General features: G+C 37.9%; 1 protein-coding gene across 1 annotated transcript in view; it reads left to right on the top strand.

Moving 5' to 3' along the window:
* LOC111862530 (guanine nucleotide-binding protein-like 3 homolog) overlaps nucleotides 1–13,895 on the top strand; it is a 16,591-nt gene extending 2,696 nt beyond the window's left edge. The window contains exons 3-11 of the mRNA XM_023848013.2: nucleotides 2,541–2,854; nucleotides 3,951–4,086; nucleotides 5,056–5,337; nucleotides 5,439–5,526; nucleotides 7,349–7,538; nucleotides 10,028–10,170; nucleotides 11,218–11,473; nucleotides 12,249–12,447; nucleotides 13,722–13,895. Of these exons, the coding sequence (XP_023703781.1) occupies nucleotides 2,541–2,854; nucleotides 3,951–4,086; nucleotides 5,056–5,337; nucleotides 5,439–5,526; nucleotides 7,349–7,538; nucleotides 10,028–10,170; nucleotides 11,218–11,473; nucleotides 12,249–12,447; nucleotides 13,722–13,816 (1,703 nt within the window). The 3' untranslated portion in view covers nucleotides 13,817–13,895. The remainder of the gene's footprint in view (nucleotides 1–2,540; nucleotides 2,855–3,950; nucleotides 4,087–5,055; nucleotides 5,338–5,438; nucleotides 5,527–7,348; nucleotides 7,539–10,027; nucleotides 10,171–11,217; nucleotides 11,474–12,248; nucleotides 12,448–13,721) is intronic.
* Nucleotides 13,896–14,203: the final 308 nt, after the last annotated feature.

Below are 14,203 nucleotides of genomic sequence, written 5' to 3'. Positions count from 1 at the left end.
TATTCATTTATGATTGAAAAGAGCTGTAAAATTCACTGTAAGCCTTGACATTAAATGCAGAATGAAACAGAATATTTTACATTGATGACTGGGGTGTCTGTACATTCAGGATTCAGTCTGGTTGGGAGACTATTTATTTACTTGCATGAATAAAAGAATATTTCAAATATTCATATCTTCTGGAAAGTTTAATAAATGTGGTTTTATGTTTCAATAACAGTAATATATATTTAATTATCTTCAAAACATATAAGGTGCATGAATTAATTTTGATTAGTCTTTTATGTGAAATCCAGTACTTTGAATGAATATGCTATAGAAATTTAAGTTGAATTCTTGATTTCCAGAGAAGACAAGCAAGAGGATATCATGTCGGAAACGTTATAAAATTGAGAAGAAAGTGCGAGAACACAACAGGAAAGTGAAACGTGAAAAGAGGAAGAATCCAGGAAAAAGTAAGATTAAAATAAAAATCTTTAATAATTTTTATGTTTTCAGACTAAAGAATAATAATTTGTGACTCCTACTGCATCACCTATGCCAGCAGTGTGAAAATGTAAATGAGTATACAACAGAAGAATTTGGGTCTACTAAATCAGTGGTTCTCAACCTTTTTTTGCTCATGGCCCACTTCTGACTTTCATTCAGTTCTGTGGCCCCCCTCCCAGCCTTCATATTGTTTAATTATAATAAATGTAATATTGGTTATTGATTTTATGACTGCCATATTTCTAAATTTTTTGAATATGTGGAAAATTTTAGAAGTCAATATTCATAAAAATTACTTTGAAAGCCATTCTACTTCAAATAAATACAAAATTGCTGTAATCAATTCACAGTATTTTTTCTTGTAGAGGGAGGGCATTCAAATTCTATTGAAAGCTAATAATTTATTTGTAATGAAAGTTCCAGTTATTATGAAATGTAATGCTTATTTGTTGAAAAATAGTAGCTGGTAGCTGGAGTTTGTAACTTATCTACAAAGTAGGGAACTGCCACAATAATAGAACTTGCGCAGAAAAATGTCTTCTTCCAAACACTTCGAATACTGAACTGAAGAAACCCAAAATTTACTGAAAAAGTAACTCATGAGAGGAGGGGGAGATATTTAGGAAAATAAAGGATAATTTGTTAGGGCTCTACCCGCTCTGAGGAGGTGCGTATCTGTTTACCGGTACTTGGAATTCCCAGATTTAAGGTTGTGGTTTAAGTACAATAGGTTCTGTCCCTTCTAAGTAAGGTACACAAAAACAAGGATATTGAGTTATTGTGTTATTATATGTACTGACCATTTTGGCATTTTTATTTCTTTTTATATTATTAATAATTTTATTTTAGAAGTGAAAATTTTGTGGCCCACTTAACAGTTTCTATGGCCCTCCATTTTTCCAAATTTTATCTGCGGCCCCACAGAAATATGGCTTGGCCCACTGGGGGGCCATATGGCCCCCGTTGAGAACCACTGTACTAAATGACAATTTATAAATTTCTAATCGCTATATTACAGCATTAACAAAACACTAAATACAACAACAGTTAGCTATAGCAAGAGGACTAATGATTAGGGGGTATATGTAGTGGTAACATTAGAGATGTGTGTTTGAGAGGTGCTCAGTTTGAATGTACAGAACATCAGACACTCTGAAATCTTCGCTGAATTGCTAGTGAACATGTAACTGGCAGATTTTCGTGAAAATTATGAAGAACATTTACATTTATTTTCACTTCATGGATCCAATCGTCTCCCTGTAGGGCTGGATATAAAACATGTCACAAATTACAAATTCATGATGACTACACATCATACATACTTTGTCCAATAAAATATAAAATCAGGCGTCATGCAGACGGCACAAGTTGTCAAGACAACTCTCTTTCTCCTCTTAGTTTCTAGGCATCATGAAGTTAATGTGCTGTTTGTGAGCTTTCGAAAGGTGTTAAAGGTTTTTAATGGAATACATGGTTCAGACAAGTCTGGAGGTATCCTTTTGGTGTTATGGTTACCAGCCCTGGGAAATGAGACAACTCAGTTGGTACTGTCACAGGCTAGAGGCTCATGCGGGATCATTTCCTGGCAGGGAGGGGTTTTTCTCTTCACAGTATGCACACTAACTTTGGGGCTCACCAAGTTTTCTGTCCAGTAGGAATCAGAGGCTCTTTCCCCATGGGTGAAGTGGACAGTGCATAAAGCTGTCTTTCTCCATCCAGTGCTGAGGTTAAGAATGGTGGAGCTGTACCTTCACTCCAACATAGACCTTAATCATGTGGTACTTCATTCATTAAGCACAGGGGTATTACTTCACTTTACCTAACCTAAAATTGTGCATTGCACCACCTCAGTATGTAGAATGAAATTCATGCATTGTGCTGAGACTTCACAATTATTATATCAGGTTTCCGCAAGACACCCAATAAACATGGAATAAGAAGTGAGGGTGACAACTGTTTAGCCTCATTCTGTGCAGCAAGCCACGGACTTTGCCATCCACAAAACTGGTAACATAATTTTGCGTATGACAAAACTTGTTCTGTATTTTCAGAGCGAAAGAATAAACTGATACAAGTGCCAAATATTTGCCCATTCAAGGAAGATATCCTGAAAGAAGTAGAAGCATTGAGGAAACAGAAAGAAGAAGCTAAACAAAAACAGAAAGAGATCTGGAGGGAAGAGAAGAAGAAAATCAAAGAAGCAAAACAAGAAGGAGCTGAAGAGGGTTTACAGGGTTTTGTTGAAAATGCTGAAAAACGGCAAAAATTGCATGAGAACTTCAGTGTCAGTGATGCATCAGACGTCACTGAAATGCCCCATAAAGCTGACGGTTCAGTTAAAGCTTATTACAAGGAATTTAAAAAGGTAATTTCTGAAGAAGTTATATGTGATACTTCACTTATTTTCCTGAGGAAAAATGTTGTCCATTTCTGTTTAATAAACTCAGATATTCAAGATAGCTGAAGCATTCGCTTTGGTAGGGAAAGCAGAAGGAAAGAGGCTTCTGGGAAGGCCTCAACATACATATGATGATAATATTAAAATGGATCTTTGAGAACTAGGATGGGAAGGTATGGACTGGATTCATGTGGCTGAGGATAGGGACCGATAGGACTCTTGTGAATGTGGTAATGGACGTTTGAGTTCTATGAGATGCTGGAAGTTTTGTGAGTAGCCGAGCAACTGTTAGTTTCTGAAGAAGTATTCAGCACCACAGGAGTTCTGGCATGGTGCAAGATATTTTACTGACTTCCACAATGTTGTGTATTTCTTATAGTCATTTTGTTTGCATTTTTCTCATCATAGGTTTATGTTACATCATCATCATCAGTAATCTGTCAGAAGACAGGTCCACCATCTCTTCCAAAACAATTCCTCCACTTAATGCGATCTAGAGCTTTCTCCTTCAAATGACAGTATCCTCTTCTGTCCACAAGGTCATCCAGCATCTTCTTACATCTTCTTCCTCGTCTTCTTGTCACTTCTGTCCGCCCCTCTATCTTTCCTTCAATAACTTCTTTTAGAAGGCAGTTTCTGCGTAAAACATGACCAATCCAATTAGCCTTCCTTTTCTTATTTTGTGTAGGATATTCCTCTGCTCACTGACTCTAATTAACACTTCTTCATTTCTCACATAATCGGTCCAACTGATCTTCTCCATCCTTCTCCAACACCACATTTCGAAACTTTCCAGATGTTTCTGATCTACTGCCCTAAGTGTCCATGTTTCAGCCCCATACAGATATATGCTCCAAATGTAGCATTTCACTAGTTTCTTTCTCAAATTTAAGTCCAATTTGCTGGTAAAGAGATTCTTCTTCTTGCTAAATGCAGCTTTTGCCATGGCAATCCTGGATTTAATTTCACTAGTACACCTTCCATCATGACATATGTCATTTATATGGCTCACATCTGTTACTACCATTCTATAGAGAAAGCTGTGTTAGTGTAAATGTTTCAGGTTCTGGAAGCTGCAGATGTTGTACTGGAAGTCATAGATGCAAGGGATCCGCTTGGAACACGATGTAAACAAGTCGAACAGGCTGTTTTAGAGAGCAGTGGCAACAAACGTCTTGTTTTAGTGCTGAATAAAGCAGGTTTGTAATTATGACTCTGACTCCATTGATTTGAGCTAATACAATGGAATCTGCCTAAGACATTCCTGTTTAAGGAGTTTTCCAACTTGAAATATTTAAGTTATTTGGTCACAAGAATTTCCCCAATAAGGCTAGTGAATTTTTAACCCACAAATATGTTTCCCACATAAAACTGTTTCCTGCATAAGAAGTATAATTTTAATATTATGGCTGTTATGTTACATATTCCTATTATGATATTAATGTTTTTAATACTGAGGTAAAATCGTAAAGTTGTTCCTGTGCTTAACCTTTAACATCTGAAGTGCCCTGTTCAGGCCAGCGATGAGTAAGGTCGTCGTGGCCAAAGTACCCCGTTTTGGCCAGTCGGGCATTTAAACTCTGCTAGTGGAAGTGAGCACACACACCACTAGTAGAAGCGCATACACAGTCCTAAATATTTATTTTTAAATGTAGTAATTACCAGACTGACTTGAGTAAAACCCAAATAGAGGAATTAAAATGATACCTAAGTGAACAACAACAAAAAAGAGTATACATATGAGTTATTCTATAGGATGAGTTTGCTTTCTATTTGTAATGTTCATCTTCTTCCAAGTAGCCTGTGCATTTGTTTCGCATTTTGGTTTAGGCGTGCTTTGTCCATATCAGTCTTCTATCGAGATGCATGCCCAGGTATTTCACCTCATTTTTCTGGGGTAGATCAACATTGCCCATTTGCACTGTCAGACTGGTTTGGTTGACTCTAAATGAAGGTTTCACTGTAACTGATATATTACATGAAAATCCACATTGATGCTTCCCCAAACCATGGTTGTCTATGAGAAATTAGTATGATTGAATGTCACTTAGAGAGCATTTGTAGACACATTCAGCACAGTCATAATCATGTAACAGATTATGGGCTCATGTTTGTGAGGGGGAAAAAACTAATTACATATATCTTGAAATTGCTTCAAATGTTGACAGACCTTGTGCCACGAGAGAATCTGGAAGCATGGCTGAAGTACCTTAGAAGAAGTTTACCAGCTGTTCCATTCAAAGCTAGTACACAGCTGCAGAGCAGACGCTTGGGGCGGAGAAAAATGAAGAAGTCCTCTGCTATTGAGAGAAAAGTAACAAATGAAGTATTAGTTGAAAATAAGGATCTCCAGGGGTCTAAATGTTTTGGGGCAGAGCTTGTGATGTCCCTTTTAGCCAATTACTGCCGCAATAAAGGCATAAAGACTTCTATATCTGTTGGTGTAGTGGGTAAGTACATTTAACCGTATTTTTATTTCTTGCAAATGTTTATATAAATGTGTAATTTCACCAAAAGTTATTCCAGTATTATTCCTTATATTTCATTACAGGTTTGCCAAATGTTGGAAAAAGCAGTATTATCAACAGTTTGAAAAGAAGTCGAGCTTGTAATGTTGGAGCAACTCCAGGAGTGACAAAGTAATAAAAATGAGGCTTTATATAACAGGAAGGAAACCAGTCACAGTTAAATTTATGAATCTGACAATATTAACTGCAGTGAAATGCCTGTTTAAGGTTTTGTTTGGGGAGTAGTGGATTTGAACACTAAACTGAAGGCAATCTTTAATGGAGGAAATTTAACACTTAAGATTATTAACTAGGTCTCTTTGAAATTCAGTGTTTTCTGTAGGGAAAAAAAAACTAAATTGAGGAACATTAATACATATTTAGCATTCAAAGTTTCTGTTTGGGACAAACATTTGTTTTGAATGCTTATAGTGTTAGAATCATTGGATGTTCATGACAGAAAATGTTGAGTGTACATTCTGTGATACTGAAACTTTTATGTAGCAAAATAATTGTTGTTATGTGATAGTGCCTTATCCAGAGGTTTTAGCCCAGTATAAATTATTACATTTTAAAGGTTACTGTCTTCAGGGATGTATGCCATATATTCTCTTAGAAGTTTACCAGCATTCAGAGTAAAGTATAGTTTCCATTTCTGGAGTAAAAGGGCCTGAAACACTAGTAAACTTCTGCTGGACTACATGGTGTCACAGCCCAGAGGACAACTTTATAGCCATTGCCCTCAGTGTTTTCGGGCCCAACCAGGCTGAGGTAGGCATAACACTCAAGACTTGTATTTGGGTGATGCTTGGTTTGAGTCTCAGTAAGGACACTAGGTAACCTGACTGGGATTTTTTTTTTCCCTCAGTCTCTTTAAGACAAGCCAGAATAGCACCTTGGGCCACAGCCCCACAGATCCTTTCCAATTCAGTATTCATAATCATTCTGCCATTAAATGCTATGTAGTCAAGAGTTGCTGACAATGTCATAAAGCAAACCACAAAAACAAATTTTCTCATATTTTTGCAACAAAAAGTTTAAAAAATGCATGTGATGTTCTCACCATTTCTGCCTACCCATCCATGTGTAACGACTCTAGAACTGCTGAATGGATATTCATGAAACTTGATTTGGGGATTTTGCTAAAATCTGGCCATTCGGTACATCAACTGGCTATAGGCTGGATGGCTGAAAGTTCAGAGTTCAAGTCCCAATAGAAGCAATTTCTTTCTCTTCATGTTATCCAGACCAGTCTGGGACCCACCCAACCTCTTGTTCAGTGAGTAAAGTGGTTAGAACATGAAGCTGACCATTCATGTCCAACTAGTGCCGAGGTCAAGAATGGTGGAGCTATACCTCCAGTCTCCCAGTGTCTTCATGGTGCAGTGCTTAATTAGGGAATACAGGGACAACTCGACTAAAATCCGTCAACTTATTCCAGTTTTTTTTTTTATTAAAATCAGAGCAATAATGGACACTGTACATGAAGGCTTAAATGTGTTTCTGTACTGATCTGGAGCACAGTGGATGCGTATCTCACTAAATATTTATTGGAGCAAAAAATGCTTGGGACAAGGGATACAGAGAAAAAGGAAATACTTTGGAGATATTGGGTTTTCAGACTTTATCCATCATCCTGGTTTTAAGATAACTAAGAAAAACACGATGTTTCAGAAACAGATCCAGCTTCTGAAACGTCATGTTTTTCTTAGTTATCTTAAAACCAGGACGATGGATAAAGTCCGAAAACCCAATATCTCTATGTGTTATACACCATCGTCAGAATCCTATAGTAACTACTTAGGAAATACTTTGCATGTAACTCACTCCTTCAGTAAGTCTTGGAGATAAATAAAAGGGAATGAATGTCCCAGAATTATTAATAGAATATTAGGCAAACACTGAAGTATCTAAAGAGGAAATGACATTTATTATGTTGAAATATGTTATGCAGGAATATGCAGGCAGTGCAGTTAGATTCCAAAATCAAACTGCTGGACAGCCCTGGTATTGTGTTTGCCTCCAGTCAGGGAGGATCAAATTCTGATGCTGTGGCTACATTGAAGAATGCTGTGCGAACCGATTCTTTATCTGACCCTATCATACCTGCAACAGCTGTATTGCAGAGAGCAAACAAGCAGCAGGTATTTATAAATATAACTAGGCAGCTCAGAATGTTCTTTGCCAAGGCTTGGATCTAGTCAGGTCCATGGCAGAGGGTACAAATTATGATTCTCTTCATTCCACCATTCTGCATCTCATGAAGAGCTAAGTGTTGTCATTTTTTTAATTCGCTTACTAGGGGGTGGAGTCCAAGTGGGTCCACTCGGCACGGAAGCCACTGATTGGCCTATTGTAGCCTGCCCTGGGTGATTATGATGATGGAGAATTTGGTGGAATGAAGATTGGCAGTTGAAACCAAAGTACTCGGAGAAAACCCGCACCAGCGCCACTTAGTCCACCACAAATCCCACTTGACCAGACCCAGGATCGAACACGGGCTGCTGCGGTGGGAAGCCAGCAACTAACTGCTTGAGCTATGGCGCAGCCCAAAGTGTTGTTATTTGTTTCTTTTCATATGTGCTCAAGAAGCTGCAACCAACATTGAGACACATTTGACAGTGACTGGATGTTCATGAATTCTGACATGACTTTTTAGGGGAAATGTCTTCTTTCTTGTTATGATGATATACAGGGTGTCCCCGGAAGAAAGATGAATGTTCTGCAAGGTCATAGTATTGGTCATTCAAAGCAAAAAAAAGTGTATATGTACATGTGTCCTATTCTGAACAGTTTCCGAGAGAGTTATTTCACTCTACAGTTCCAAAATTGTTGACAAGAGATATTATGTACTGTGNCGCTGGCGTAAGTGCATAATATCGAATGGGGACTATTTTGAAGGCGACAACATTAATGTAGACGAATGAATAAATATTTTTTCCAAAATACGGAAATTCCCGTCATTTTTTGAACACACCTCGTACAGTACAATACTGTACAGTGAAACAGTTCCGTCTCGGAAACTGTTCGGAATACGACACATGTACATGTACACTTTTTCCTCCTGGTATGCCCTGTATAAATGATATATGACATCATAGGCACATGGAAAGAGTACTGATCTTGTGTTGAACGGTTCTATGCACCATTTTACGGCAACATGACAGTATGCAATCAATTTTTGATCATGTGTTTCTATGACAGTATGAATCAATGAGGCAAGACTGGCAAAGAACTGTGGCACACATTGAGAAATTATACGTCTCTGTGACAGACTTAATGAAGACCGCCTCTGTGGTCTAGTGGTCAGAATTCCTGGCTACAGATCAAGAGGTCCGGGTTCAATTCCCAGAGCTACCAGATATTTTCTGAGATGTAGTGAGTCTGGAACAGGATCCTCTCAGCCTCATGATGATAATTGAGGAGCCGTTTCAAGAAGGTAGCGGATCTGGTGTAGAAAACCGAAATTAATGGCCGTGGGGATTTGTTGTGCTGACCACGTGACACCATCTATCCACTAAAGTTGGCACTAACTTCACTGACAAGCGGCAGTTGCTCGGTCAGTATAGTTCGCTTGTGGACTAAAATCATGGAGTTTGTTTGTTTTGGTAGACTTAATGATGCCCATATACAAAGCAAGTCAGCTGAAGGAGAATTGTTTATGACGTATACTCAGGAGGTGACCAGTTTGAATCTTGGCCGGGATACCAGCTGTCCTGTATGAAGTTTTATTGATGGATTTCATGAGTTACTGCAGCCAAATGCCAGAAGAATGTCTTGAATTTAACCATGACCAGTTCCTTCAAAATCCTGTGATTCATTATTCATTAATCATCCTACGATTTGATGTTGCCTAGCCAGAGCTATTGACAGTGTTGTTACATAAACCATAAATAAAGTGCTGTTTAGAATTTTACAGTTTACCTGAATATTTATCTGTGGGTAAATTTATTGTATTCATCAAGCTGTGAGTTATTTTCAAGCGATACATTCAAAATATAAAAGGAGCTGGGATAGCATAGTCAGTATAATGACTGGCTATGGGCTGGATAACCAAAGGGTTGGAGTTTGAGTCCCGGTAGGGTCAAGAATTTTCACTTCTCCATGTCATCCATACAGGCTCTGGGGTCCACCCAACCAACTTTTAAATAGGTACTGAAGGCTCTTTCTCAGGGGAGTGAAGCTGACCACTCACCTCCATCTAGTGCTTAGGTCAAGAAAATGTGGATCTATACATCCACTCCCCCATATGCCTTCATGGTGTAGTGCTTAATTAGTTAAGCACATGGACAACTTTACCACTTTTTTTTTAATTTTTACATTCAAAATATAAATGCTTTGGTATAAAGGCCCACAAACTGTTAACCATGACTGGCTACACTTGCAGTACGAGTGCTTATTTGGGAAAGTAGGTGATTCATGATCATGATAGACAGCCAGAAAGTTTGAACACGTTTGTAAAGTTACTCGTAGTTTGGGAGAGTTGTGTTTCTGTAACCTGTAACATTACAGACTTAGCAGCATGAAGGTCAAGTGTTAGTGTTTGATTCTTGCAGATGATGGAATTGTACAATCTGTCAGATTTTATTATGCCTTAGGAATTAGGTTAAGTATTAATGTTTCATTCTTGCAGATAATGGAATTGTACAATCTGTCGGATTTTACTACGCCTCAGGAATTCTTTTCCCTTTTGGCCCACCGGAAGGGTCGGTTCAAGAAAGGAGGGGTTCCAAATGCAGATGCAGCTGCGAGATCCCTTATAGAAGATTGGAACCGGTAAGTGCAGATTGCCCACTCTGGTAAACTATTCCTATGAGAGGCATCAAAACAGTTCTTTCCAGGATTACTGTAATAAATTATTAAAAGAACATTTTAGATTATTAAATGTCTTCCCCCCCCTCTCCCCACTGGTTCTACACCCCCTTGGGCCCTGGCCTGTGATTTTCAGTTTCATGATCATTTTACAGGTGGTAGGACTCCTTGGACAAGTGATCAGCTGATCACAAGGCCTCTGCCTAAACACAGGACAACACATATACATACCAAACTTCCATGCCTTGTGTGCGATTCAAACCCACAATCCTGGCTTCCGAACAAGTGAAGACAGTACATGCCTTAGGCCACTCGGCTACCTCGGCTTATTAGATGTCTACCTACCTGCATGGAATAGTAAATACAGGCCGCAATGCAATTTAATATAAAATTTGAGATCTTTATGCTGGTATCTCTGAAAATTGTCTTTTGCATATTTACATTGTGTAGTCTGGTAGATATTTACCAGTGTTTCAGAGGAATTTGCTGGCTCCATCTTCAGGGATGAATGGTGAACATATACCAGACTACATAGCATCACATCCCAAGAGTCAGTAATTTTCATGGTCATTGCTGTGAGAACCTCACGTCTCATTTGCTAACATACTGACTGCCAGCAAAGGCACTGGTGTTTCTAAGCTGCCATGACAGTCACTGGAATCTCATGCAGATGCCTTACCTAGTTCTGCTTTGGTCACTGTTGTTAACCCCCTCGTGCTTCAGTGTGTGTCCACTGGTTGCTTGGAAGCTTTGAGGCAGTGTGTCCACAAGCTTTGATGGAGTATAGCTTCAGTAACCACAACACCCACCATCATCTGTGACAGCATAACTTTTGTCGGCAGTTGTCACAATTCACAGTAGCTCAAAAAGACATGCCTCAACATGGTCCGAAATAAAGAATATCAAGAATCAGGATAGCAATTAACACTTTAAAGATGTGTAAAAATGTTAATAGATGTGATGTGTACATTATAGAAATGTCATATACTTACATTTTAACATATGTAATAGCGGAAAGATCAGATACTGCACGATTCCGCCAGAGGATGAATGTGATCCTCACGTAAGTTCAGCAGTTGTCCAGCAGATGGCAGCAGAGTTTGACATCTCATCATATGAAGCAATGGAGACAGATACACTTAATGCAAGTCTCACACAAAATCTGATGGCAAAAGGAATGGTCATACAGTCAACTGGTCCTGTAGAAGCTAAGGATGAAACTGAGCAGAAAATGGAGGAAGATAAAGGAGACATCAGTGGTGAAATCGTATGTATAGCAACCATAAAATTAAGGAAGAATTACCCCCCCCTTGCAAAAAAGAGAAAGAAATATAAAACATCGAGTGAAATCCCAACTTAACATTCCTGCATTTAACACATATATTTCCTGGATCCAGACGAAGTCCAGTATAAACAATAGATTATTTTCCTGTATTTAGAGAATTCTGATTTTGTACATAATCTGCATTTAGTGTAATAAACTTTAATCTTCCACAGCTCGTACCTTGGTTTCATGTAATAGTGGTCAAAACAATAATCGATAAAGGTAAAGTAAAGTTGTCCCTGTGCTTAACTGATTAAGAATTATGCCCTGAAGACATGGGGGAATGGATGTATAGATCCACATTTTCTTGACCTTGGCATTAGCTGTAGGTGAGTGGTAAGCTTTACGCCCCGGCCACTTTACACCCAGGAAAGAGCCCCCATACCTGTATAGGAGGTTGGGTGAACCCCAGAGTTGGTCTGGACAACATGGAGAAGTGAAAATTCTTTACCCTACTGGGACTCGAACTCTGACAAAACAGTAATCAATATTTATGTTTTCTCCCAGCTGGAAATCATTATGTTGTATAGAATTTGTGGTTATTTGTGTTTCATCAGCAGAATGCAGGGAAAAAATCACAACATAAAGAAAGCTAATAAATCCTTTGTAAATGTGGAAGATTTAAAATATTTGGCAAAGACAGTAATAATCAAAATAACATTCCCAAGGAGGTTAAGAGGAGATCACTAATATTTATTTAATGTTTACCTTCTTTTAGTTGAGCGACAATGTATTAGTGTCTGTATCGGCGTCAGCCACCAAGCGCAATAAAAGGAAACGGAATCGGAAAAGAAACAAGGGAAGAGAAAAAGAGGATAAGAAGACAGAAGCCCTCATGGATCTTGAGGGTAATAAGAAATTGAATAAAATGAAGAAAATTGAACAAAAGAAACTAAAAAAGGAGAAATCCCGAAGAGGTGAGTGAGTGAGTGAGTGACTTACTTGTAGACGCATGATATTTTGGTCGGTAAAGTGAATGGCCGTTAGAGAGTGGAAATTCTTGCAGGGGTATGGATACCAAGTAGAGAACAGTTTTGAGGGCCAGCTAACATTTCATAGCATGGCAATGGGGGTATGTACAGTGTAAATTTGTTTCCTGTCTGCTAGAGAAGGCATGGAGATATGCTTCTATGCCTCTTCCTGTATTGGGGAGCTGCAGCCACTCGGATGCCATAAGGCTTAGTGCAGGGGACATTGAAAAATTGGCCAGTAACAAAGATGATTAATTTTAATTTTAATGGCTACATTAAATTACAGACAGTTTAATAAAAAAGTATTTCAGAAATGTCATTAGTGTGCATTAGTAATTGTTAAAATTGTTAAATCTAATTTCAAGTTATTGTTAACATGTTGGTGGGCCTTAAACTATGAGAGGAAAGTGTTTTTTGTAAGATTGGGTTATATAAACCACATACATGTTTAGACTGTTATTAAATGTGAAGTGTCCTTATCAAAGATTCTAATAATTGAAGAGTACTGTATCTCAGAATACACTCAACTCTCGATTATCCGGGATAATGGTGGGGATGGAAATCACGATTAATCGAAAACCCGGTTAAGACAAATTTTATTAAAAGTACTGTAATACTGTACCTTCATAATACTACAGGCCTACCTGTATTTAAATTTATTCAACCTCATTTTTATGTCATCTCATGGCCTATTTAATACTTTTTTTACATTACACTGAAGTATGAATTAATTATTTCAATCACAGTCTTCAACACCATCCAACACTTTTTATGAATATTAACACTTAAAAAAAATTCATATTGTCGTTTACTTTTTCGTGGCATTTTCCTTTTTCTGTTGAATACTTAACACAACACGCTTCCTTTTGCACCCTGACATTTTGCTAACGCACTTGAAGATCGATACAAAGGAACTAACTGGGGCGGTATATCTGTCCTTGAAACTTTCCACAAATCCTTGCATTCTTTCACCCCTTCCCTAGAACATTGAGTTAGCATAACGGGACCAAAAAATGCAGAGCTTGGTTCACACTAGTGCGAAAATAGTGTTACAACTCACCATGTGAAACGGAAGTGAATGAATATTAAACAACATATAAGCCTCAAAGAAGCCCCAGTTAAGCTGCAAACCGGTTTATCTGCCCCCGGATAATCGAGAGTTGAGTGTATATACAAAAGGTGATTTTGTGACAACAGTATTTTTTCCCCTTTGTTTACAGCACGTGATGCAGAAAAGCTTGCTGATGTCTTGGAAAGTGTCACTCTGGATAAAAATGATGATTATGATTTCAGTATAGATTTCAAAGAGGCTTGAAGATATATCCTAATGTTTTTGGCATTACTATACTTATATGTATACAGACTGTTAAATAAACTTCTTTTGCTGAATCATATCAAGTTAACTGATTTTTTTTTTTCGTGGATTAGGGTATAGCTGCGTTTTTGGCTTATAATGCAGATTATTTTGGAGTGTACATAAGTCCTTCCTGTGGTAGAATTTCATGAAATACTGTGATGTCTCTCGAGCAGTGGATACCACAAAGGAAGGTCTTATGATAGATATTTCTCTCTTCAAAACTCATTATTAACTCATCTTGTCTTCACTTATTTGAAACAGATGTTAATAAAATTATCTTAATTAGAACTATAAAATTGGATTCTGTTTATCATTGGAGTTTCTTTTAAAACAAAATATTTTGGT

Source organism: Cryptotermes secundus, unplaced genomic scaffold, assembly GCF_002891405.2.
Source record: "Cryptotermes secundus unplaced genomic scaffold, Csec_1.0 scaffold1084, whole genome shotgun sequence".
NCBI lineage: Eukaryota > Metazoa > Arthropoda > Insecta > Blattodea > Kalotermitidae > Cryptotermes > Cryptotermes secundus.
Note: the sequence above shows the minus strand (reverse complement) of the source record. Positions and strands in the feature narration are given on the sequence as shown.